Here is a 23,801-nt window from a genome sequence, read left to right as displayed (position 1 = left end):
GTTGGCACAACGATTTTCCCTTTGCCATCGTCCCCCTGTTCCCTCTTCCTTTCATAGTTTTTAACAGGAAGGATGGAAATCACTTCCCCACACCCCCCACGGATTGACTGTTCCATCCATCTCATCACTGATTTGTCTGTCCCTCATTAATTTATAAAAGATGGCTGATGACACGCCATACCCCAACCTTAAGTAGGAAATCTATTTCCTTTCCCGTATTATCCCACCCAGCCAATGGCTGGGGCCGTGGCGCTTGGCTGGACACCAGTAGCTAAGTCCTGCGAGGTAAAACGGTGTTTCTCGATGAAATGGTGGGAGCTAAGGCAGAGGAAAGGATGCTGCAGCCTGAACTAAGGAATGGCAGAGCCCAGGCTGCCATCACAGGCTGAAGTACCCCGGGTGCGGTTGCTCTCCTGCCTTGGATCCATAGTAGACGTCATGAATGAATGCACTCTCTTGAGTCCAGCCTCAGAATGCCTTGCAACTTAGAAACAGAGAATAGAACTTACAAATAGAAATCGGGCCGAGAGTGGGGCAGAAGTCAGGAGTGGTAGTTCATTCATTAACACATAGTTTTTGAGCACTGAGTTCAAATAGGTCCCTGGGTTTAGAAGTGAGGGGGATCCGGGAAGCCCAGCGACACATGCTTTACATTTAGCCCGCCCAACCTACCAAAAGTACTATCTTTTCAACATGCAATCAGTATAAAAGTAGTAAGAAGCTACTTCACGGTATTGTTTTCATACGAAGTCTCTGGAAGTCAGGTGTATTTTGCACTTACAGCCCGTGTACTGTTCAGCTCAAACTAGCCACACTGCAAGTTCTCAAAAGCCACACGGTGACGGCGCTGCTTTCAAGGTGCCACACCGATGACTCGGGGACACACCGAGCCTGCGGGGACTGAGAGGCTTAGCCCAGGGCGGGTGGCACAGCGGCGCCAGGAGACGCAAACCTCAGCGCGCGCCGCGAGCCGGGAGTCCTAGTCCACGCCCCTCTGCCGTGGGGTCCGACGGGACTTGTAGGCGGCCTGCGGAGCGTGCCGGGAGTTGTAGTCCGCGCCCGCCTGCGGCGGCTCTGCGTATCATGGCGGGCTGCGCCGCGCTACCGCACTCTTCCGCTGGGCCCCAGAAAGTTTCGCTTCTGCCAAACAGTGGACCCACAAGCGCGTAAGTGCCGCGGGGGGCCGGCCGGACCTCGGGGGCGCCTGGGCCGCTGTCGGCCTCGGAGCGGAGAACTTCCCTCCCGACGCGGCTTGTCACCTGTTGCCCTCACCGTCCCCGCCCATCCCGGGTCTCCCCCAGACCCGGTCCGAGCCCTTGCCCTTGGCCAGAGGGCCGGGGAGGCACCTCTCGGTCCGCTGCTGAAACTGACCCTGGAACCCTGGCCGCCTCTGGTGGTCAGTTGGGAAGACAGATCCCCAAACACCGGTTCCAGGACCCCCGAAAAGGAGCCCACCATATAGGAGTCTCAGAACAGCCCTTGGATCATTTAGGCACAGGAGGACAGGTCGTGGAGTTTCTGCCAGGATTGTCCGAGAGGCCACTGACTATAAGAAGCGAAGTTCCGGGCTCAGCCGGGCGGGGATAGCCCAGACCTTGTTTCTCCCTCCCTCCCGTAAGGGGACAGTTTGTTCATCCCAGGCCATCTTCGGGCCACGGCCCGTTCTCTTTACCTTGTGTTCAGGTGCAGGGGCTCAAAATAGTCCCCCTTCCCCCCCCCCCGTGATCTTTCCTGAAACACCTGTGGATTTGGGATTGTCTGTGGTGTGGCTGCTTGGGACTTGCGCTGAAGAGTCCATGCTATTCGGAACCTCGGCTGGGGGATGTTCTAGGGGGAGGCCTGGATTTTATTTCTGTGTAAGGAAAGCGTGTGGGTGTGTGTGTGTGTGTGTGTGTGTGTGTGGTTGACACATTAACCACACGTCTCCCTGTTCTGTGCACATGTATCTTCTGATGCCCCTTGTCACTCTTCGCAACTCCCACTGGCTGCCCCCTCCAGAAAAAAAAAAAAAAAGAGCATTTACTGAAGCTGCTTGTGTTGGCCACAGCCTCTGCTCCTCTGCTTGTCTCTACCACGGCAGTTTCCTTTCCCACAGAGAAATGGGTCAGGGGCTCTTTGAGGGCAGAGGATCAGGCTGTAATCAGCTCACTGCCCTCCTGCCCCTGCAAGCCTTGTGGTCTCTGTAGCAAGCTTTACTCCCCTGCCATCTGCCTAATGCGGCTTCCCCTGCGTGTTGGTGCTAATAAAGAGCAGTCTCGCTGAGGTTTTCTGCATTCAGTGGCTCCCACCTTCCAAAGTGTGCCCATATCAAGTGGACTCCACTGGACTTTCCCTTCTGTGACAGCTGCTATTCATAAATTACTGAATTCCCTGTACCAGTCGTGGGCCATTGTTCTTATCACCCTTGGAAGCCGAAGTTAATTGTCTCAGTGATGGGACTCGGCCTTCTTTGATTAAAGGGATCTGAGAAGCCTCTTTGCTTTAGGAAACAGGTTTTCTGCTTCTCTTACAAGTGTTCATCTCTGGGTTGTGCGTCCTTTCGTTTTTAAGTTGTTTTTGGTATTTTATTAGGAAAATAGTGAAGCATAATCATTGAAAGGATTGTATAGTGAACGTTGGCTCGCCCGTTAGGATCTACAACCAATAGTTTACTTCAGTTAGTTTTGTAGTTGTTTTAGTGTTAGTCCTCTGGCTGTTCCTTGGATGGTCTTTGCTCCGTGTGGCTGGTTTTGGGGCAAAAGCAGGAGATCAAGAGCCACACTTTAAACCACACTAGTCCTTTCGGGGCAGGAAGACACTGCCCGCCCCCCAGATGTTTGCGATGAGAGAAACTACCCAAAAGAGACAAGATCAGAACATCTGGTGACTTTGACCTGTGCTGGTCACCGAGGCTGTGGGCTGCTGCCTCCAGAATGCATAGTAGGCACTCAAGAAATGGCAGTCCCTCCCTTCCCTGGAGGGGAGAGGTTTGGCTGATGGGTAACCTGTGTTTTCTGGTGATTCCAAGGACAACTTGGGTGACTCCAGACTGGAATGTCCTTAAACACGAGGCAGAGGAAACGTGTTGTCTAGCTGTGGTCTCATGGTGAAAATCACTGATAGGAACTCAGTGTCTGGGGCCACATTCCCTGGAGCAGCCTCAGAACACACAGCAGGTGAGGGTCAATAACTGGTGCCTTGTGACCAGCCAGAGGCCACCCGTGAGCAGAGATGAGGGGGGTCCAGCTGGTCAGCATCTGCTCACCTGGGCCTCAAAGTCATTGTGTTGCTCCAGAGATAAGCCAGACTCTATTTGTGATCTCATTGTCAGTTTGGGGATCTTTGCTTGTTTTTGTTTTTAAAGCTCTTGATTGGTAGAAGGGCCTCTGAGCAACTAAATGGATCAGTAGTGTGGGTACTGAAATGTTTCCTTGGGTCTATATTATCCTCTTGCTGCTTGTAGACATATTGTTTGGCACCGTAATGTCCCTGTAATAAGAGCTTCAGCCTCAGAGCACGTGGGCTCATGGCTTTTATGAGATGAGGGTGGTTGAGCGGAGCTCCGTGGGGCAGGGGGGCATTTCCCCCTTTTCCACATGTTGCAGCCGGTCAGCCTGATGGTTTTTGTGACCACCAATGGTCTTCCACATTCACAAAGGCCTTTGTGGCATTTGAAAGACACCGAGCACCTGTTTCTAGTTTGGCCAGATCCTGTTTCCAGGGATGAGGACATGTACATCAGTGTGGTTCTGAGGGGATCTGTGGTCTGGTTATAGTACGTCACCCCACGGCTGTTCTGGGCCCCACGGGCAGGTCTGGCTAACCACCTCAGGAGCCTGGGGTACTGCATCCTTGACCTGGGGCGGAAAACCGAGCCTGTGGGATCCGGAAGAAAAATCTGAGCTGAAAAAGCAACCCAAGCAAGCTGTTGGTCTGCAGGGGGATAGGCCAGGAGGAGAATCCCCGTAGGAGGACCGGGGTGGGCTGGACAGCTGAACCAGACGTGGTGGTTTCACAAGGAGCCAGAAGGAATTTCCTCAAGCTGAACCTGCAGCCCCTTGGGCTTCTTCCAGGGCCGTCTGCAGCCTTGGTCAAGAGCAGGGAGGGGGCAGTGGGAAGCCTCAACCAAAGTTAGCCACTGGGAACGTCTGCTCTTCTCCTCCCCTACCTCCTCCTTGAGGAAGGTAAAGGGTAACCTCCCCACACTGCACACGGGGGAAAAAGCCCAAACAAACAAACAAACAAAAAAAAAAAACAGGAAAAAGTTAAAAACCACAAACGCCACACACAAGGTAGGAAAAGGTCAAATAACTTCCCCAGGACAGACAGATTTGCTAAAATTGCCTGAAAAGAGTTTGGTGAGCTAAACATAGCACAGTATCACCAACTGGGGAATGATCTTTATTGCATAATCCGTTGCACGTTAGGGAATGGAAATCTCACATTGACTAGTCCGATTCCAGAATCTGAATAGGGTCCAAATTAGCAAGCCTCCATTACAATTGGTAAAAGAGAAGACGGTTTTCTTGCCCAGCGCCAAGCCCCAGCCTCAGAGCCATCCTGGGTCTTGCTTGCCCTTCCTGTCTGCCAGCATAGCCCCACCCCCGAGCCCGTGTGCACCCGGGATGTTCCACTTTTCATCCAACCACGGCTGTGCTCAGACCCATCCATACTTCCCCTCTACCCTGGGAGCGTTCTGGTTGACGGTTCCAGATCAAAGTCCCAGGGATGCAGAGAGGAGGGGGCCTTGCGTGGGCTGGGTGAGTCGGGGAGGTGGCTGTAATGGCTGTGGCTATCCTTGACCAGATAGAGTGAAGGAGGCTTCTGGATAAGGCTGCCTCAGGCCGGAGCTGTGGGGCACGCTTTATCCAGCCAGTCCCTAAATTACATTATTCCCTTTCTTCTTGGGATAGTAATGCTGTAATATTTCCACAGTAATGATGGTATAATGTCTATAATTACAAATTACAAAAGTAATTTATGTCCAGTAAAGGAAACTTGAGAAATCAGAGAAATCGAATGTTTTGAAAATTTGCCCATGTTTTCCCGCCATGGAAGGATAATTCTCATCATTTACATGTTGGTGCCTTTCTATGCCTAAAGTTTAGTTAGGTCTGCGGAGTAAGAGACTACGGGTCCGGTTTTGTCTAACTGGTTCATTCATTCCCCAAGTAAGGTATTGAGGGCTCTCTAGGGGTCAGGACTGCACTCTGTGCTGGGGAGATGGTGAATAGCAGTGGAGCTTACGGACTCATGGAGAAAACAGATTAAACGAGAAATGACCGTACGGGCGAATGGCCACAAACGTGGAAGAAAGGCAGTGGTGGCTTAGGATCCCGAGCAGCGTAGAACCTGGGGTCTCACGTGTTCTGTTCATCGAAGAACTTCTCAGGCCTCCAGTGACCTCTTTTTGGTCTATAAGCTTAGGAGGAGCTTTGCCCCTCTGGACGGGGGTTCCTGGAAGGCCAGTACCCACTGGCCTTGTTCACGGCTGCGGCCCCCGCTCCTGGGTCAGGCCCGCCTCTTACCAGTGGTGCCCAACAAACCGCCCGGCAGGCGGTTTGTTAACACGTACGGGTTACAGTTGGCTTCTTCAAGGCTGTGTTTATTGGCTACAGCATATTCTGGCAGAGATTCCATTCATAGTTCGTCATTGGCTGTGCTCGCCCCCTTGATATTCTGGTCAGGATTGTCCCCGCCCTGAGCATAGGATCTTGGAGCTCTGTGACATTCTCCATGTGCACAGGGTTAGTGCTGTTCGAGGGCAGGAATACATAGATGCCCCAGATGGTGTCTCATGTTCGTGCAGCTGTTCCAGAGGCTGCCCAGAGCTTCCCACGTGCCGTCACCACCTCCCAGGCATTTCCTCTGGGCTCTCCGGTGACAAGGCCTCCGCCCTGCCGCCCCAGGTATGGGGGTGCGGCTCCTGCCAGAGCGGCCTGCCTTCCACCTTCCTGAAAGAGATGGTTTGGTTTCCCCAGGCCCAGAGGCAACACCTCACACCCACGGGTCTCTCCGACCTGCCTTCCTGGGCCAGTGGACGGGAATGGGGGGGGGGGGTCAGTTTTGTGTGTGTCCCGGAGGCAGTGACCAAGAAACCCAGGATGGTTGTCATTGGTGGGAGCACGAGGGCCAAGAGAAAGTTCAAACAGTGATGGGCAACTCTCAAGTCCCCCTTCCCTTTAAGAAAGAGGAGTGCAAGCGAGAAGGAGTGTTTGGGGAAGGTGACCCAGGCCTGCAGTTGGTCAACACTTTAATTAGGTCTGAGGGGTTGGGCCGCCTCGTGAGGCTTTGTTCACGAGTGCTGTGACGGCACCCTCTCGAAGCTCTGCTGAGGGCAGCCTGCTCCCCGACCCTTTTGTGTGGAGCCAGCAGGACTGCCGGGCCTTCGAAGCCCCAGGTGCCAGCCAAGTGCCCCCCTTTCCAGGGGTGGCAACTACATAGATGCTGGTGGCTGTGCTCAACCAGACCGAGGCGATGGACTCTTCCAGAAAGGCTTTCTGCTTTCGGCCCATCTGAACCGTCCTTGCCAACGTGCTTTCCCGGTCAGGGTGCAATTCACAACTGACATGCTCCACCTCGTCTGGGAGTGGGGGCCCCTATCTGGGTCCCTTCTCAGCTAGCGGGTAAGGAGCAACGCCCCAAGCCTGCTCCCCCCTCGGATCCTTCTTTCCTAACGTGACTAGTCAGTTTGCTGTAATTGCTCCTGCCAGAGCCAGTTTCTGGGCAACGTTAAGAGTATTAGTCATTTGCACCATAGCGTAAATAAGTTTACGTGAGCCGTGTGGTGTCTTTCTTTCTTAATCTGGGACTAGACTTCTGTCTCTATTGTTACGGCATCTGGGCAGACATAGGAGGAGTTTGGAGGTCGGGGAAGAGTTGTACCTCTAATATAATACCTAAGCCATGACTAGGAACTCAGGCAATAGTCCCGGGTGCATTTAGTCCCTTTTCCACTTTACCAGAATATTGGATGCTTGCAGACATGCTGGATAAGCGTAAACATGATTTTGAGCTGTTGGCACGAGATTTCAATGTTCCCCCAAATTTTATAAAATGAATTTCTCTGGCATTTGAAAGAGCTTGCCAGAGACAAGCGAGGGAGGTTTTTACAAGCCATGCAGCAAGGGCCCCGGGTTCATGGAGGCATGGGATACGCTCTTTGGGGCCTTCGCGAGGTGTGGGAGTCCTGGAGTCGTTCCCCTGGTGCTGAAGCGGCCAAGGCCAAGGCCGAGGCGGTGCAGACCGAAGCTCTCCGTGTCTCCTGAGTTAGGAGAGCAGCTGGCTGATGGCCTGTCAGGATCCTGCTGCTTCAGGCCATCTCTGTGATACCACAAGAAACAGATAGTCTGTGGTTGTCCCAGGTTCCAGGCACACAGCTTCTGGAACCCTAGGAATTTCCTGAGTGATGGGAGTGTCTTTTATGTGTGCCTCTTTTCAGCCACGCCTGAGTTTATGCTAATCGGGTGACCCTCCTCAGCCCCTGGGATGGCTTCAGGGTGGGGGCTGGTTGCCTGAAGAGGCAACCATGTGATTAGAGGGTTGGAACTTTCAACCCTACCCCAGACCTCAGGGGAGTGGGCTGAAGAAGGAGTTAATCACCCAAGTCTGCGGAATGAGGCCTCCATTAAACCCCGAAGTGAGGGGGTCTTGCGAGGTGCTGCTGGGTGGGGAGCCCTGAGTGCATAGAAGCTTTGCAAACCTCAAACCAGCCCCCCCACCCCCAACTCTGCACCTCTCGTCTCTTCCCCCTGGCTGTTCCCAGATTGTATCTTTGAAGATAAACCAGTCATCTTAATGTTTTTCCAAATCTTGAGAGCTGTTCTAGCAAATTATGGAACCTAAGGAGGGGATCGTGGGAATCCCCAATTCAGAGCCGTTGGTCAGAAGTACGGGTAGCAGCCTGGGACTTGGGACCAGCGTCTGACAGCCAGGGCCGTCTTGTGGACAGAGCCTTTGACCTGTGGGGTCTGCACTGACTCCAGGTCATTAGTGTCAGAACTGAACCGAACTGGAGAACCCCCAGTCGGTGTCAGAACTGGTTATTGGTGTGGAAAAAAAGCCACATGACCGTGGTGTGGAGAGAGTGCCGCATTCTGTGTCTTCCGGTGGTTAATAATGACCTCAGACCAGGGAAGAGGGAGGGCAGACTGCTAAGAGCCGTCACCCCAAAGTTCAGGAAAAGAGCATTCCTATAGGAACCATGATCTTCCAAGGAAGCTCTGATTAACTGCCTGAAACCCTGTGAGGTGGGGGCACCTGGGTGGCTCAGTCGGTTGAACGTCTGACTTCAGCTCAGGTGGTGATCGCATGGTCCGTGGGTTCGAGCCCCGCGTCGGGCTCTGTGCTGACAGCTCAGAGCCTGGAGCCTGCTTCGGATTCTGTGTCTCCCTCTCCCTCTGCCCCTCCCCCGCTGGTACGGGGTCTCTCTGTGTCTCAAAAATAAATAAATGTTAAGAAAAACAAAAGAAACCCCTGTGAGGCGGGACCCCCATCCGCGGTGGGGAAGCCCACCGCGACCTGCAGGTCCAGAAGCCGGTTCTCTTGGGGCACATTACCTGGGTGGTGACTCAGGCTTTCCGGAAAAGCAGCTTGTGTAATCAGCAGCTGGGCACAGCTCACCCCGTGACCCGGGAACTTGGCATCAGCTGAGCGCGCTCCGAGGGTCAGGCGGAGGCGGCCTCGCCTGGCCGTGCGGACACAGGGCCGTCTCCCCAGAGTCCCCGCACGTCTCGAAGGAGCACGTTTCTGTCTGTCGAGGCTCATGACGCCAGGCCTCAGAGACGGCTGGTTCCCAGGGTCCGGGTGTCCACCCGGCCGGAGCCTGTCCTGCGAGGTGCTGCTGGGTGGGGAGCCCTGAGGGCGTAGAAGCTTCGCAAACCTCGAACCAGCCCGCCACCCCACCCTGCCAACTCTGCGCCTCTCGTCTCTTCCGCCTGGCTGTTCCCAGATTGTATCTTTGAAGATAAACCAGTCATCTTAATGTTTTTCCAAATCTTGAGAGCTGTTCTAGCAAATTATGGAACCTAACTCAGAATCTGCCCTCTTCCACGAGTCGGGTCTCCGCCTGGTCTGAAGCGTGCACGCAGGCCCAGGGCCTTTGAGGACTTGGGTGTCTGTCATTTTCCTCTGAGCGTCTTTCTCCCAGGAACGACAAGGCTGTCCATTGACAACAGCCAAATGAGAGGAATTTCGGGAGAGAAGCAGCCTCCATGCTCGCTGTCCCCCTTCCCCCCCCCACCCCGGTGCCCTTTCCTCCTTGGGTCTCTTCAAAAGACCTCATCCTCATTTTTCTGGCCTGGCACACCTCGGTTGCCCCTGCCTCTCACCCTCTCCCTCCCCCAAGTGGAATTTATTTTCCCTTCCTGAGGCCCCACGGCATCTTCCTAAATTCGTCACAGTGCGGCCTTTTTTGTTGAGATACAATCTGCAGTCTGTGAGTTTTGACAAATGTATGTTTGTCAGATACGGTCATGTAACCACCACCACGGGCAAGACACAGAACAGAACTGCCGCCCCCCCCCCCCCCAATTTCTGCCGACTCTTGTAGTCATGCCCCCCCTTCACCGCCACCCCCTCCCGCCCAGGCCCTGGCAGCCACCGCTGTGACCTCTCCCCCACGTTTTGCCTTTGCGAGAATATCATGCAAATGGAATCATAAAGGACGCAGCCTTTTCCGTCTGGCTGTTTTCGCTCAGCAGGAAGCATCTGTTGTACGTGTCCATGGCCCAACTCTTTCATCGCTGAGTACCCGTCGCTTTTTATTCCTATCTCTGCATGGAGCTCTTCTGCCGTGTCCAGATAGCGGGATATTTTTCTGTCTGTCTGCTTGGTGCACAGCCGAGCTCCTCCAGGGCTAGACCGTGCCTCGCGTGCGTCTGTGTCCCCAGCCTGCGCATGGAAGGAACTTGACACAGCATGGTGTCGGGGCAGCTGTGCATTGACAGTGCGGACCCTGGACTCTCTCTACCTCTCTGGGAGGGGCAGCGTGCCCACCGAGGCATCGGAGCCCCTGCAGAAGCCCGGCTGAGCCTGGGTTCTGGCTCTCCGCAGGGCCCTGGCTGGCCCCTGCTCAGGCTCTGTGCTCAGCATGTGGCCCGGAGAGCCGCCTAGGGATGGGCAGGCTGCCTTCTCGAAACCCACTCCCACCCTCGGTTTAGTGTCTGTGGCGGGCAGGGGGGTATCTAATACCTCTTAAGGGGCTTTGGAGGGCTCTCTGTGGACCCCCTGCCTCTCTTGGGCTCCATGTCAGGAATCGCTGGGAGTGTGGTTTTGGTGTGTGCCTGTCTCATTCCTCCGAGGCCAGAGAAGCCCTCTTTGGGCCTTGTTTGTGCCGAGTCCCAGCTGTGCCAGCTTGTTAGTTAAAAATAGGCCAAGGCATATCCGCCCTGTGACAGGCCCTTCTTGCTTCAGGCTCACGCTGGAATGCTTATGTAAATATTTGGAGGAACTTGAAACCTGGGACTGTTTCTATTCCAGAGTCATATTGCCTGGACTCTTGGAGCGGGAAGGGGAATAGGGCTGTGGGAAAGGGAGGGCCAGCACGTGTGAGAAACTCTCAGGGTGGCGGCTCATTATTTGGGAGACGCTGGAGTTCAGGGTGGTTCCTAGAAGCCAGCGGAAGGGGTTGGCCATTTGCAGTAGGGACAATGCTGAGCTATAGATCCACAGGGTTTGAATCAGACTGACCAGGGCCCAGACCACGATTCGCTCCTTATTGGCCCACGGCCTAAGGCGAGTTATGTGGCTTCTCCAACTGGTGTTCTCTACCCCACTAAGGCGGTTGTGAGATGAAAATGATCATGCGTGTAAAGCCCCAATCAGGACCCAGCGCGTAGCACACAGTAGGCCCTCACTCAGTGGTGGCTGCTCTGGCTTCCTCTAGTCTCGCCACCTGCTTTTGCCAACAAGCATGACACAACCTGGTGTTGGACGTCTATGAATTGGAGATGCCCAATTCTTTTTTTTTAAATTGTTTTTAATGTTTATTTATTTTTGAGAGAGAGAGAGAGAGAGTGGACGCGTGCATGTGTGAGCAAGCTGGGGAGGAGCAGAGAGAGAGGGAGACACAGAATCTGAAGCAGGCTCCAGGCTCTGAGCTGTCAGCACAGAACCCAACGCGGGACTCAAACTCACAAACCTCGAGATCATGACCTGAGCCAAAGTCGTATGCTTAACTGAGCCACTCAGGCGCCCCTAGAGACATCCATTTCTGACGTTCCTTCTGTAGAAGGGACGCTGGAGCATCCCCGTGCATACCCACACTTGTCTCCAGTGCCACTGGTGTGTCCTCACCTCTGCTGGTCTTCAGCCACTACTGTGTCCTTAAATCACTTTAGCAGCTGCCCGAGCAAGGCTGGTAACTCAGGACTCACCAGCTGCAAGAGGACTATAACCAAGCTTAAAATAGAGCCGTGTCCCTTGACTGGACCGAGGGTTGCCCGGGACCCCGATGCAGGCCAGGCGGCGTCTACACAGCCAGGCCGAGCTGGGTTCTGGGCAGCTGGAGCTGCTGAGCCCCCACGAGTGAGCTGCTTCCCCCACAAGGCAAGCCTGGCTTTCTTTGGTCCGGAAGCCCCGGGGGTCCTCAGCCTCTCGCCTCCACCGCCACCGGCCAGACGTTACTAACTGTTGGTCAGAGGAAACCAGCCTGGGGATGACAGGGGGCCGGGCATGGGGGAGACAGGGGTCTGGTGGTGGCCGGCACCATCAGCTTAGCAGGCCGTCTGAATGTGGGTTGGGCTGGGTCTGGCCTCCCCAGAGTGACGGGAGCCCCTGGGAGGCATTTCTCAAGGTCGAAGGAGGGTGAGGCAGTCAAGCCTAAGAGGGGAGAAGAGGAGAGACGCTCAGTGAGTCATGCTGTTTGGTTGAACCTATCGCCTTTTAAGCCCCAACCCAGGTCATTGTGTCTGAAAAGAAGTGTGTCAGAAGCCAGCCAGGGAATGCCCACCGGGCAAGGCCCACACAGAAAGGTCAAGCCCTTTCCGCTGAGGGAAGACACCCAGATGGGGCGACTTTGGGCCCTGGGGCATGCCCCTCTCGTCCTGTCTTCATGTTGTGTCTGTCACTGAGCCCTCCACGGCTTCCCTCTCCCTCTCCAGGTGTCACCATGGAGTCTGACCTCTGCTGAGCGGACCCAGGCGGGAGGCACACAGCCGAGAGAGGCGGCCCGCAGCCAGTGGCCATGGCCTCCCCCATCGCAGAGAGCCAGCTGCAGAGAATCATCCGCGATTTGCAAGGTGCCGTTGGGGAGGGGACACGCCAGGCTTGGCTGTGGGGGAGCTGGGCTGTGCTCCTGCCGCCCTCTCATCCTCATCACACAGGGGGAGTAACTGGAGCCCTCGGGACACGTCGCGTGGAGGTGTCTGGGGCTTGGGTGTCCGCCCTGTGTCAGGCGGGGGCGGCTGGCCCAGGCCTCCTCTCAGGGCCCTGGGAAGCCAGTTTGTCAACAAAATACAATACCGTTTTCTTTCTTCTTCTTTTTTAAAAAAAAAAAAAAATTTTTTTTAATGTTTGTTTCTTTTTTTTTTAATTTTTTTTTATTTTTTTTTTTTAACGTTTATTTATTTTTGGGACAGAGAGAGACAGAGCATGAACGGGGGAGGGGCAGAGAGAGAGGGAGACACAGAATCGGAAGCAGGCTCCAGGCTCTGAGCCATCAGCCCAGAGCCCGACGCGGGGCTCGAACTCACGGACCGCGAGATCATGACCTGGCTGAAGTCGGACGCTTAACCGACTGCGCCACCCAGGCGCCCCGTTTGTTTATTTCTGAGACAGAGACAGAGCATGAGCGGGGGAGGGGCGGAGAGAAAAGGAGACACAGAATCGGAAGCCGGCTCCAGGCTCTGAGCTGTCAGCACAGAGCCCGACGCGGGGCTCAAACCCACAAACCGTGAGATCGTGACCTGAGCCGAAGTCGGTCGCTCAACCGACCGAGCCACCCAGGCGCCCCAAGCCAGTACCCTTTCCTGGGCCTGGGGTCTGCTTTCAGTTCGTGTGGGCGTGAGCGCTACAAGCCCCCTGTTTGGTCTGGCGGAATCTCGGGCCTTCGGGCCGCGATGGAGTTGGCCCATTTGGGGAGGCCGCGTTCTCCCTGCCTCAGCAGGATGGCCAGACACCCGTCTCTCTTGTTTTGTTGTCCTACCCAGTCCTGGCGGGCGGACAGCCTGTCTCCTGTGACGCACTGCAGTTCTGGGCCGGATGCCCCTGAGCTCAGCGCAGGGACGAGACTCGCAGCTCCCATGCCCCTGGAGAAGGGCCGGGGACGGTGCACGCGGAGTGAGGCAGGCTCGGGGGAGGAGCCGACCGCTTTCTCTCCCGGCTGCAGAGTCTAGGGACCGAGCTCACCCTTTTAGGTGACGTGCCAAGGGTCAGGAGTTGGGCACGGTTCCTGCCCGCCTGAGCTCACCGGGGCTGGTCCGTACGGGTCTTCGGAGCTCCCGCGCGGTTGCTACAGACGGTCTGAAGCTGACCGCTTCTAACATGTCACAGAGATTACGGCGACGCCGTCCTGAGTCAGGTTCCTACCTGCGAGCACAGTGATGAGCAGCCGTGGTCTGTCACACCCAGGGCCGCTGGGCTAGTGGCGGCCGCAGCACGCTTCTCACCCTGCTGGTCAAAGGTCGGTGAGAGAAAAGTCGGTCAGGCTTGCCTCCCATTGGTGTAGCACTTCGGGCCTCGAATAAGCCGAGAATCACATGGCGTTCCACACGTGCCAGGCCTTATGTTAGTAGCCCGTTATGTCCTCACATTTGGTCTGTGAGGTAGGAACCATTATCCCCATTCTACAGATGCAGAGAGGGGCACAGAGAGGTTAAGTGACTTGCCTAAGGTCACACATCCAGTCGGGCAGAGCCTGGGTTTGCATACACACCAGGTGTCAGAGTCTACACTCTTAACCACACCAGCCTACTTCCAGCTAAAACGGTAGATGGTTTTTCTCCTTCAGCCTAAACACACACACATACACACACACACGCAGAGAAAGCGAAATGACAGGCCCTGCAAATCCGAGTTCACCACTGGCCTTGAGAAGTTTCTCCACAAAGGAGGCCATCTTTTCTGCGTGTCAGTCTCTGGTTCTCCAGCATGACTTTGGGACCCAGGGGTCTTTATTGGGAGGGAAGAGAGGACCCCTGCTAGAGCCTCTGGTCCAGGGAGGGGGCCAGACATTGACACTTGTTCACGTACCCTTTCCCACCCTTGTCCCGACTGTTCTGGTCATCTCTGGCATCCCAAGGCCATCTGACCCGCCCGCTGAGCACTTGGAAACACCACTTTCTCAAGACCCTTCCCTTACATCTGTTGGTAACTGTCTTCATCGGCACACGACAGATCTTCAGCCTCTAGCATGGGAGTGGAACGTCCCCAGGCGAGGGGTCCTTGGGCAGTGCGCAGCCTTCGTGCCTGCACAGGGAAGCCCACTCGTCCTCCTGGGGACAGCACTGACGAGGGCTTTGGGGTCAGCTCCTGGCTCCGCCTTTTAACCCTGGAAGATGTGGGATGAGTCCCGTCACCTTTCCGAGGTCCCGTTGCTTTCTTCGTGCGCGAGGTCAGCTCGACGGTAACACCCACTTCTCAAGATTGTTGGCAGACACAGATGTATAATTCACATAAAACTAAGATTATCCCTAAGTAATGCATTTGGATTATCAGAGATTAGAGCGGCAAACTTCGTATTTCATACCCAAGCCTCCTCCTTTCAAAATTTCAGGAGTTCCCAGATCAGGTTGTGAGCGTTAACCCAGGCTGAGTGGTGGAGGGGGGAAAGGCTTGTGCCTTCCCTGGTCCCCGGCCCTCCCCCGGCTCTCAAAGCCAGCCGCGGCCAACACTTCTAGAGGGTGCCACTGGACGGCAGTCACTTGTGAGAATTAGTCCCAAGAGCCTGTCTTTGCCCTTTGCTGACCTCTGCCTGAGGGGTCGGTAGCGATTGCATTTTAGCGGCTCTGGCTCAGCTTCAGTGCCGGGCCGGCCTGCTTTCCAGCCGTGGTGCCTGGGAGCTCCTGTTCCTTACGAAGAAGGAAGGTCGCAGGGGAAGGTCGTTTTGTCCAGCGGGCCCCAGCCATCTAGCTGGGGGCGCTTTGCCCAGTGTCTACACCAAACACAGCTTCTCACGGTCTCTCTGTCCCACAGCAGAGGCCGTAAATGAGAGTCAAGGTGGTTTTCCTTTCTTTGTGCACAGGGAGGTCAGTTCTCTCAGAAGTGGAGAGGCAAGCCCCGGAGTCAGAAAGCCCTTGAGAAGACCAGGGTTCTCATTCCAGCTCTGCTGTTCGCCGCCCTTGGTCTTTGGCGAGTGCTCTGACTTCCCCAAGGGTTCCTTATCCGCCAACAGGGATGATGATATCAGCCTTCATCGGCCTTTTTTTTTTTTTTTTTTAAATGTTTGTTTATTTTGACAGAGAGAGAGAAAGGGAAAGAACAGGAGTGGGGAGGGACAGAGGGTGAGAGAGAAAGGGGATCCCGAGCAGGCTCCATGCTGTCAGCACAGAGCCCGACGTGAGGCTCAATCTCACGGACCGTGAGATCATGACCGGAGCCGAAATCAAGAGTCAGACGCTTCACCTATGGAACCACCCAGGCGCCCCATCAGCCTTCATCATTCTTAAGTTTTTTTGTTTTTGTTTTTGTTTCTTCACATTTTAACAGTTTGGAAATTGGGATCATTTTAAGACCAGTTGCGTGTTAGATTTGTCAAAACAAAACAACCCTGCCCCTCAGTGCCGTATTCAGTGAGAAGGCCGTGCAAAGACCTGGCCCCTGAGCTCCCAGAAGCAGGTGTCGTTGTCGTTCTTGGGATTGTTCCCTTATTTGCACATTCTGGGGCTTCTTGAAGCCGGGACTTACCCTGTACTGAGCAGTAGGGTTATGGGGAAGAACGACAAGGAACGTGGCCAGAATGAAGGGCAAAGCTTTCTGAAAGTCGCCGGCAGGGGCCTGCTGAGTGACCCATGCACATAGCAAACGTGTGTTGCATGCGTATTAAGGGCCTACATGGTAGAGGCCTACAGGGATGGCCGAGAAGTGTGCCCCATCAGGGAGCTGTTCTAGAATACCTACCTGGGGGCTTTCAGGCCACCTGGACGCCTTCAGGCCCGGCATTACATCCATCCAGCGTTTCATATCGCTGTTTGTTTCCAAGGTGCTCTGCCATCATCGACCACTTGCTTCTCGCGCGTCCTGGGGTTATTCTGTTTCTCCTTCTGAGGTCAGTTACGCGTTCCTATTTGTTGTCTTAAAGATGCTGTGACAGAGCTAAGCAAAGAATTTAAGGAAGCAGGGGAGCCCATCACGGATGACAGCACCAGCTTACACAAGTTTTCTTATAAACTCGAGTATCTCCTTCAAGTAAGTGACTCCCGGACCATGTTGATTTCTGCTCTGTTCTGTTTCTCTCTTGCGTGACTCATCAGCCTTCAGGATGTGGGTCAGACAGCTCTGTGGAGCCATCAAGCCCTGCTGGTTAGACTGAAAGTTCGTGCAGTCCCCGGCGAGACCTTGAGCCTCCCAAGTGCAAGCCTCTGAAAAGTCAGAATGTTGCCCCTTAGGATGATTGTAGGAATCAAGAACATTCTTTAGAGATTTAGGTCATCTTAAGGCAGGTCATGAGGTCACTGGATAGCAGGGATCTTCACTTTGGGGCAGTCACAGACCCCTTTGAGAGTCTAGTTAAAAGCTGTGGAATCTGTCCCCAGGCAGACGTGCATTGCATGCACACCCAGTCACACGTTCTCCACACTGAGGATGATCCAGAAGCCCCCATTTTAGATCCTTGTTGCTCAAAGTGTGGCCCACAGACCACCAGCAGCAGCATCACGTGGGGGCAGGTTAGAAATGTATTCTCAGTTCCCGCCCTGACCTGCTGAATCGGGATCTCTGAGGTCAACCCGGGAAGTTTTGTTTGAACTTGCTCACAGTGTGATGCTTCTGTCCGCTTGGTTCAAGAAACGCAGATCTACAGGGGCGCCTGGGTGGCTCAGTTGGTTAAGCGTCCAACTTTGGCCCAGGTTAAGATGTCAGAATTTGTGAGTTCAGCCCTGCGTCGGGCTCTGTGCTGACAGCTTGGAGCCTGGAGGCTGCTTCAGATTCTGTGTCTCCCCCTCTCCCTGCCCCTCCCCCCCCCATGCGCTGTCTCTCTCTCTCAAAAATAAACAAAACATTAAAAGAAAAAAAAAAACACAACCACACAGATCTAGAGAACTCTGCAGATGTGGAAAACCACAGGCAATCACAGGAGGCAGGAAGGAAGCGGACCAAAATGTTAACAGAAGTTCTCCAAGGGACAGGGCATTGGGCATTATAGTTTTTCTTTTTCTTTTTTTTAGTCTTATCCAGATTTTCTAACGATTTATCGGTCTTACTTCCATAACCAGAAAAACTACTACAAAATGCTATGTTATAGAAAGACGCACCTTTATCATTCCGAACACCCTAAGTTTGCAACGTCACATCCCACCAGAGCCTGTGTAAGGGATGAGAGCCTGCTGGGGCCTGGGGAGAGAGGCCCCAGCGTGCCAGAAGATTTTACCTTTCGCCTGCCTTTTCAACTGGTTCTGGCTCACGTTGGGAAATGATTTACGGACCTTCTTTGTTTTCAGTTAGGTTTTAGTTTTGGATTTGAAATGACTCAGAGCCAGCATTAATTTGAACTTAACTGCACGCATATTAAAACAGTGTTGGAACTTGAGTAACTGGGATGAGATGTCACCAACCCATTTCCCTGCGTTGAGACCAAGTTGACCCTCATGTGTTGCCCTGAAGACTTTCCACTTGTATTTCTTCATCCTGTGTCACTAAGCCCCCTTCGGTGGTCTTCCTCCCCACAAGGTGCACAGAGGGGTTACCTTTTTTTTTTTTTTTTTTTTCAACGTTCATTTATTTTTGGGACAGAGAGAGAGACAGAGCATGAACGGGGGAGGGGCAGAGAGAGAGGGAGACACAGAATCGGAAACAGGCTCCAGGCTCTGAGCCATCAGCCCAGAGCCCGACGCGGGGCTCGAACTCACGGACCGCGAGATCGTGACCTGGCTGAAGTCGGACGCTTAACCGACTGCGCCACCCAGGCGCCCCAGAGGGGTTACCTTTTTTTGGGGGGGGGGTTGTTATTCCTAAATCTCACCAGTTGTGTGAACTTGAGCCGGCCACCTAACCTCTCCTAGCCTCTGTTTCCTCATCCGTAAATTGGGGATTAAAACACCCTCCTTTGCCAATGAAGGGCCTTGCCCAGCACCGGGTAACTAAGAAGGTTTTGCTGTTCTTTATTGTTTAAATGGTGGGGTGAACAGCAGCGGGCGTGGTGGCCCTCCTCTCTCTGTCCCTTCCTCTACGCAGTTCGATCAGAAGGAGAAGGCCACCCTTCTGGGCAACAGGAAGGACTACTGGGATTACTTCTGTGCCTGCCTGGCCAAGGTGAAAGGAGCCAATGACGGGATCCGATTCGTCAAGTCGATTCCGGAGGTAAGCGCGTGGCTGAGGATCCCACATCTCTCTCTCCCCCCCCGCCTGAAGCATCTCTCACCTGGACCCCCGCAGCAGACGCCCCCGTGAGGACGTGGGGGTGGGGGGTGGACGGCTGGTAAAGAAGTAAGGAAATTGGTGCCCGGTGCGGGCTCCGGGAAGCCACCCAAGCGAGCGCTTACCAAGCCCGGGGGTGGCTGGGTCCTGACCCTGTTCCCTAGACCGCAAGTGGTCTGCCTGCTTGGAGGCTGTTCGCGGGACCATGAGGGAGGAGGGGTTGCACGCAGCACGGGACGCCTCCGCCTTTTAAAAAACATTAGTTCCTTAGATAAAATTCTTAGAGTTTACTAGGTGCTTTCCCTATAATTTGCCCAGGAAACTTGTTTTTGTAATGAAGAGAGTGATGTGAGACCTCAGGAGACGGTTCTTAAAATGCTGGTTATGCTAAGTAGCTTCCTGCGTTCTGTTCTGAACCCCTGGAGAGCAGAAAGCCAGGGCTTTGCTGTGTTAGAAAACTCTGGAACAGCACATTCTCCCTCTCTCTCTCTTCTCTCTCTCCCTCCCTCTCCCCCCTCTCTCCCTCCCTCCCTCTTGCCCCTCTCTCCCTCCCCCTCTCTGTCTTCTCTCTCTGCCTCCATCCCTCTCTCTTCTCTCTCTCCCCCTCTTCTCTCTTTCCCCCTCCCTCCCCTTCCTCCCTCCCTGCCCCTCTCCCTTTCTCTCCCCTCTCTCTCTTTCCCCCCTCTCCCCCTCCCTCTCTCCTCCCTTTCTCTATTCCTCACTCTCTCTTCCCCCCTCTCTCTCTCTCCGTCCCCCTCTCTCCCCTGTCTTTCCCTCTCTCTCTGTCTTCAGCCTAGTCTCTCTGGGAGTGAAGAACTTTGCAGATTCAGGAGCAACTAAACCCCTAAATGTGGGGCGGGAGGCCGAAAGAGTTTCTACCTTTCAGCTTCCTTTTCAGTGCCTCCTTAGTATAGTTCAAGTCCCGTTAAAGCCGGCAGCTGTGCCCCCTGGTGGCCCTCCCGGGGGCTCTGAGTAGCCCTCAGAGGGTGCTCTGAGATCTCTTCCCGCCGCCTGCCAGCTGGAGCCCGAGGGGTTTCTTCTTACAGAGAATGACAGCGTTAGATACGTCAGATACGTTGACACTGAGGGTCGAGGGTTTTCCACCCTCTGACATCTGAGAAAAGGAGGAAAGACCTTGGCTGTCAGGCGTCTGTTCCTTGGATTTCCATAATGTCCATGCAGCGCCACGGTCTTGAGCATTTTAATGCGTCACCCACCCAGAGAGGGTCTCATTGCCTTCTCTCCGAAAGTCTGGAAGAAGTTCTCGGTGTCGCTGTCCGGTCTTCCACTCCTCAGAGCACCGGAGGCCTTTGACTTTACGGCTTCAGACAGCTGAAGTCTGCAAATAAGTTTAGCTTAGTCCTCGCGGCCCAGGGTTACAAAATGCTGAAATCTATCTCTTGCATAGCACACAGACCTTTAGATGATCCAAGGCCAGGGAAGCTGACTTCTCAAGCAAAAAAGCGTTCCCTGCTTGCACGGACATTGTCGGTTTCCTGGAGGCTGTGTAGACCGTGCTCCCTGCAGGCACCCTTGGTGGGGATTCCCGGGAATGGCACCAGGCCACAGGGCTGCCGGGTGCTGGGGTTAACCGTACCGATGGAGTGTTGCCCAAAGCCGACAAGCCAGAAGGTAAAAGTTAATGGGTAAGGAGCATAGCTGGGCCCACCTCAGGCCCCCTCGGGGTGGGAATCAGCCGTTTAGGCTAAACTCGTCCAAGGCTGTAATCAGCCACTTCCAGGGGTTCCGAATAAGCTCAACCTGGCCTACGTGGTCTTTCCCCGAGACAGACAGGCTCCCTTCCCGGGTGCAGCGCGCCGTTGGGCTGTCAGCACAGTGGCCTGGCGGGAAACCGAATCTGCTCTGGAGTCCCTTGCGGACTTCCTGCCTCTCCAGCTGTGGTAGAGCTTCTCGAAACAGTGCAGCGAAGTTTGGACTAGGTGCTAAGCATTTAAGGAGTTACGTAAGGAAAATGAACCCATGACCTCAGAACACTAAAAAATAAAAAAAGCTGTGCCCTGTTTTCACTCAGAGTACAAAGGATGTTGCAAGATACCTCTTTAAATAAATCACTCCACATATATGTAACATATATAATCAATTTGGGGGGCGCCTGGGTGGCTCAGTCGGTTAAGCGTCCGACTTCGGCTCGGGTCATGATCTCACGGTTCGTGGGTTTGAGGCCCCCATCGGGCTCTGTGCTGACAGCTCGGAGCCTGGAGCCTGCTTCGGATTCTGTGTCTTCCCTCTCTCTCTGCTCCTCCCCCGCTAGCGTGCGCGCGCTCTCTCTCTCTCTCTCTCTCTCTTAAAATAAGAGGCTCACAGCCTCTCCTGTTCTTGACGCTTCACACCTTTTTATTTTTTTAAGGCTGCTTCATATTGTGGTATCGTTTTCTTGAGTCAGCAATCCAAAAACCCCCAGCTCTGAGCTGCAGGGGTGCTGCATACTGGAATGTTTACCTCATCGATTCGAAAAGGCCGTACTTGAGGCTGTACCACAGATTTCCTGTCTCAAGCCCGTGCCACGATTGGCGTCCTGATGGCGTGGGGTGTCAGGACCGTCTTTTGGTTGGAACGGGGCTGCCCCTGTCCCCCGCCACCAGGCTAAACATTTCTCACCTCTGACGGGGTGAGGAGGGTATGGGGTCTCTACTTACCCTGCTCAGACCCCCGAGCCTGACAGGGCAGGGTACACATGGCAGCTTGAGGGGGCCCTGAATTCCTTCCCGCTCACGTGGAGCTGCTGGGGGCGAAACATCGGGAATGAATCCCGTTACGCAAACCGGCCGCCTGTGCCCACAACTGGCAGAGCCCTGCTTTGGCCGCCTCACAGCAGAGTCTCTGGCCGGCACACCCACCTCCCTCCCAATAAGCTTCCGGAAACTTCTCAAGAAGCCACGTTCGGGCACCGTGGGGTGAGGTTTTCAAGGCGGGCCCGCAGCTGGACCCTCCTGTGCTGTCCGTTTCATACTTCCTGAAACGGAGCCACACGCGATGCTTTTCTTTGTTACCCCAGTGTGACTGGGCTGCCTCGAGAGAGCCCAGCTCTCTCTTACCCCCTGGGTACTTTCTGACCAAGTGCAGAGCTGGCCTATCTTAAATCCGACCGGGACGGCGTCGACACGTCCCGATTTTACTGATGGTTTCGTGAGAACACCGAGTGGGCCATCACGCATCCATCCGAACTTCTTATAAGTCCCCCCTACGCACCCCTGCCTTTCCCCTCCTCCCTCTTCCCCTCCCACGGGAGCTCCAGCCGGCCTCCTGGCCTCTTCCCCTGCACCTCAAAACTAAGCCGGACATGAGGCAAACCGAGATGGCCCCTTCTGCGAGCTCGCTTCATATTGGTGTGAGGGGCCCCTCCTCTACCTGCCACATTTTCTCCTAAGTGTACCCAGTGAGCTCCCACGGTGTCCCATCTGACGCCAAACCCAGAGCTCCGGGTGGAGCCGGGGCGGGAGAATGACACGTGTGTCCTGAAAGCGATGTCCCAGAGCCTCCCGTGAACGCGTCTTCCTTGCCGTGTTCCCTGGAGTCCGCGGGCCCTTCTCCCCTGAAGGACGCCAAGGAGTCTGGCTGCTTCAGGCCTCGTCCTCCGGGCGACTGGAGGTCAGGCTCCCGGCTCCTCATGGCCACGTGCTCTCCTCGTTTCCAGCTCCGGACATCTCTGGGAAGAGGAAGGGCGTTCATTCGCTACTCCCTGGTGCACCAGCGGTTGGCAGATACCTTACAGCAGTGCTTCATGAACACCAAAGTGACCAGGTAAACGCACGGCCGCGCTGGGCTTCACGCCGTGAGCTGAGGTCCCCTCATTCGGGACAGTGAGCCCACAGCAGACGCGCCTGCCGGGGTGGCCCCCCGGCCCTCCCACCCACGTGGTCCTCTCCCACCTGCCTGACAGCAGCACCGCCTGGTCCCAGGTGAGGACCTGAAGCCCCAAGAGGCCGAGGGCCTCTCTCCGGGCCCCACTGATGCTGAGTCCTGACGCGGGAGCTCAGATGCGGATCTCTGAGCTCGTAAGGCCGGGGCGTTTGCCCCCATGGCTGGCGTGTCCTTGGGGCTGACCCTGATGAATGGACGGGCCCCGCTGGCCACCCTGAACCACCGGGCCGCAGCCTTGGCCTCTCGGCAGATTCAGCTATGGGATTTTTAACCCCACCGAGCCCGGGGCCTCGCCCGAGACCCCGAATCGACACCTGCTGGCTGTGTCTAGGCTCTCTGGACGTTGAAGTAGGTGGCCAGGTCGAGAGCCCGGGTTGTCCAGGGGGTCGGTCTTTGTGGCGCTGGTGCTGAAGCCTGGGCCGCGGGGGAGGGAGGGAGGGGACTGAGCGTGTCACCGGCGTGTGGAAAGAGGAGCTACAGGTCCGGAACCTATCAGCAGAACCTGCCGATTTCCCAGCAGCCTTTTCCAGCCCCCCCTCCCCCCTCCCTAGGGAGGGTTCTTCCACTCAATCAAAGAAATCACTTGTGGATTAAAAAAAAAAAGATTGGGGGAAAATACTGTGTTTCATTTGTCGTCTTTAAGATTGATTTGCATAAAGATGTATGTCTCATGCATGTGACGGGCTTTGTGAATTCAGGTGCGTTAAGAATCTTCTCACGTTTGGTTTGAAGATTATTTTGTTCCAGGTGTTTGGTGAGAACTGTCACAAGCAGCTTGGCTTCCAATGTGTCCCATTTCACAGGCGTCTTTGCACTCATCAGCGTGGCCTTTTTATTTACTTTAAACTTTTTAGTGTGTGTTTATTTTTGAGAGGGATAGATAGAGAGCACAAGCAGGGGAGAGGCAGAGAGAAGGAAAGACAGAATCCCAAGCAGGCTCCGCACCGTCAGCGCACAGCCCGACGCGGGGCTCGAACTCACAGACCACAAGATCATGACCTGAGCCAAGATCAAGACTCGACCGCTTAGCCCGCTAAGCCACCCAGGCGGCCCTCAGTGTGGCCTTTTTAAATTAAAAAAAAAATTTTTTTTTTAATGTTTACTTATTATTGAGAGAGAGACAGACAGGCAGACAAAGTGTGAGCAGGGGAGGGGCAGAGGGCGAGGGAGACACAGAATCCGAAGCAGGCTCCAGGCTCTGAGCTGTCAGCACAGAGCCCAAGGTGGGGCTCGAACTCACAAGCTGTGAGATCATGACCCGAGCCAAAGTCAGATGCTTAACCGACTGAGCCACCCAGGAGCCCCACAGTGTGGCCTTTTTAAATTCTTCTTGCTCCACGTGAAGCGAAACAACCAGCACCTCCCAAGTGCGGATATTTTGTTTCTTGGCTTTAACATTGGCGTCTGGACAGAATTTAGCCGTGAGCGCA

General features: G+C 54.7%; 1 protein-coding gene across 2 annotated transcripts in view; it reads left to right on the top strand.

Annotated features, from left to right (window-relative positions):
• The first annotated feature begins 1,036 nt into the window (after nucleotides 1-1,036).
• Nucleotides 1,037-23,801, top strand: part of FYCO1 (FYVE and coiled-coil domain autophagy adaptor 1) — a 74,030-nt gene continuing 51,265 nt past the window's right edge. The window contains exons 1-5 of one of the 2 annotated variants that reach the window (XM_045492624.1): nucleotides 1,037-1,166; nucleotides 12,081-12,218; nucleotides 16,217-16,323; nucleotides 18,307-18,432; nucleotides 22,145-22,251. In XM_045492624.1, the coding sequence (XP_045348580.1) occupies nucleotides 12,164-12,218; nucleotides 16,217-16,323; nucleotides 18,307-18,432; nucleotides 22,145-22,251 (395 nt within the window). In that variant the 5' untranslated portion in view covers nucleotides 1,037-1,166; nucleotides 12,081-12,163. Of the gene's footprint in view, nucleotides 1,167-11,402; nucleotides 11,527-12,080; nucleotides 12,219-16,216; nucleotides 16,324-18,306; nucleotides 18,433-22,144; nucleotides 22,252-23,801 lie in introns of those variants that run through there. The other variant, XM_045492625.1, reaches the window with a different exon arrangement.

The sequence above is a fragment of the Leopardus geoffroyi genome, chromosome A2, assembly GCF_018350155.1.
Source record: "Leopardus geoffroyi isolate Oge1 chromosome A2, O.geoffroyi_Oge1_pat1.0, whole genome shotgun sequence".
Classification (NCBI taxonomy): domain Eukaryota; kingdom Metazoa; phylum Chordata; class Mammalia; order Carnivora; family Felidae; genus Leopardus; species Leopardus geoffroyi.
This window is presented reverse-complemented; position numbering and strand designations above follow the sequence as displayed.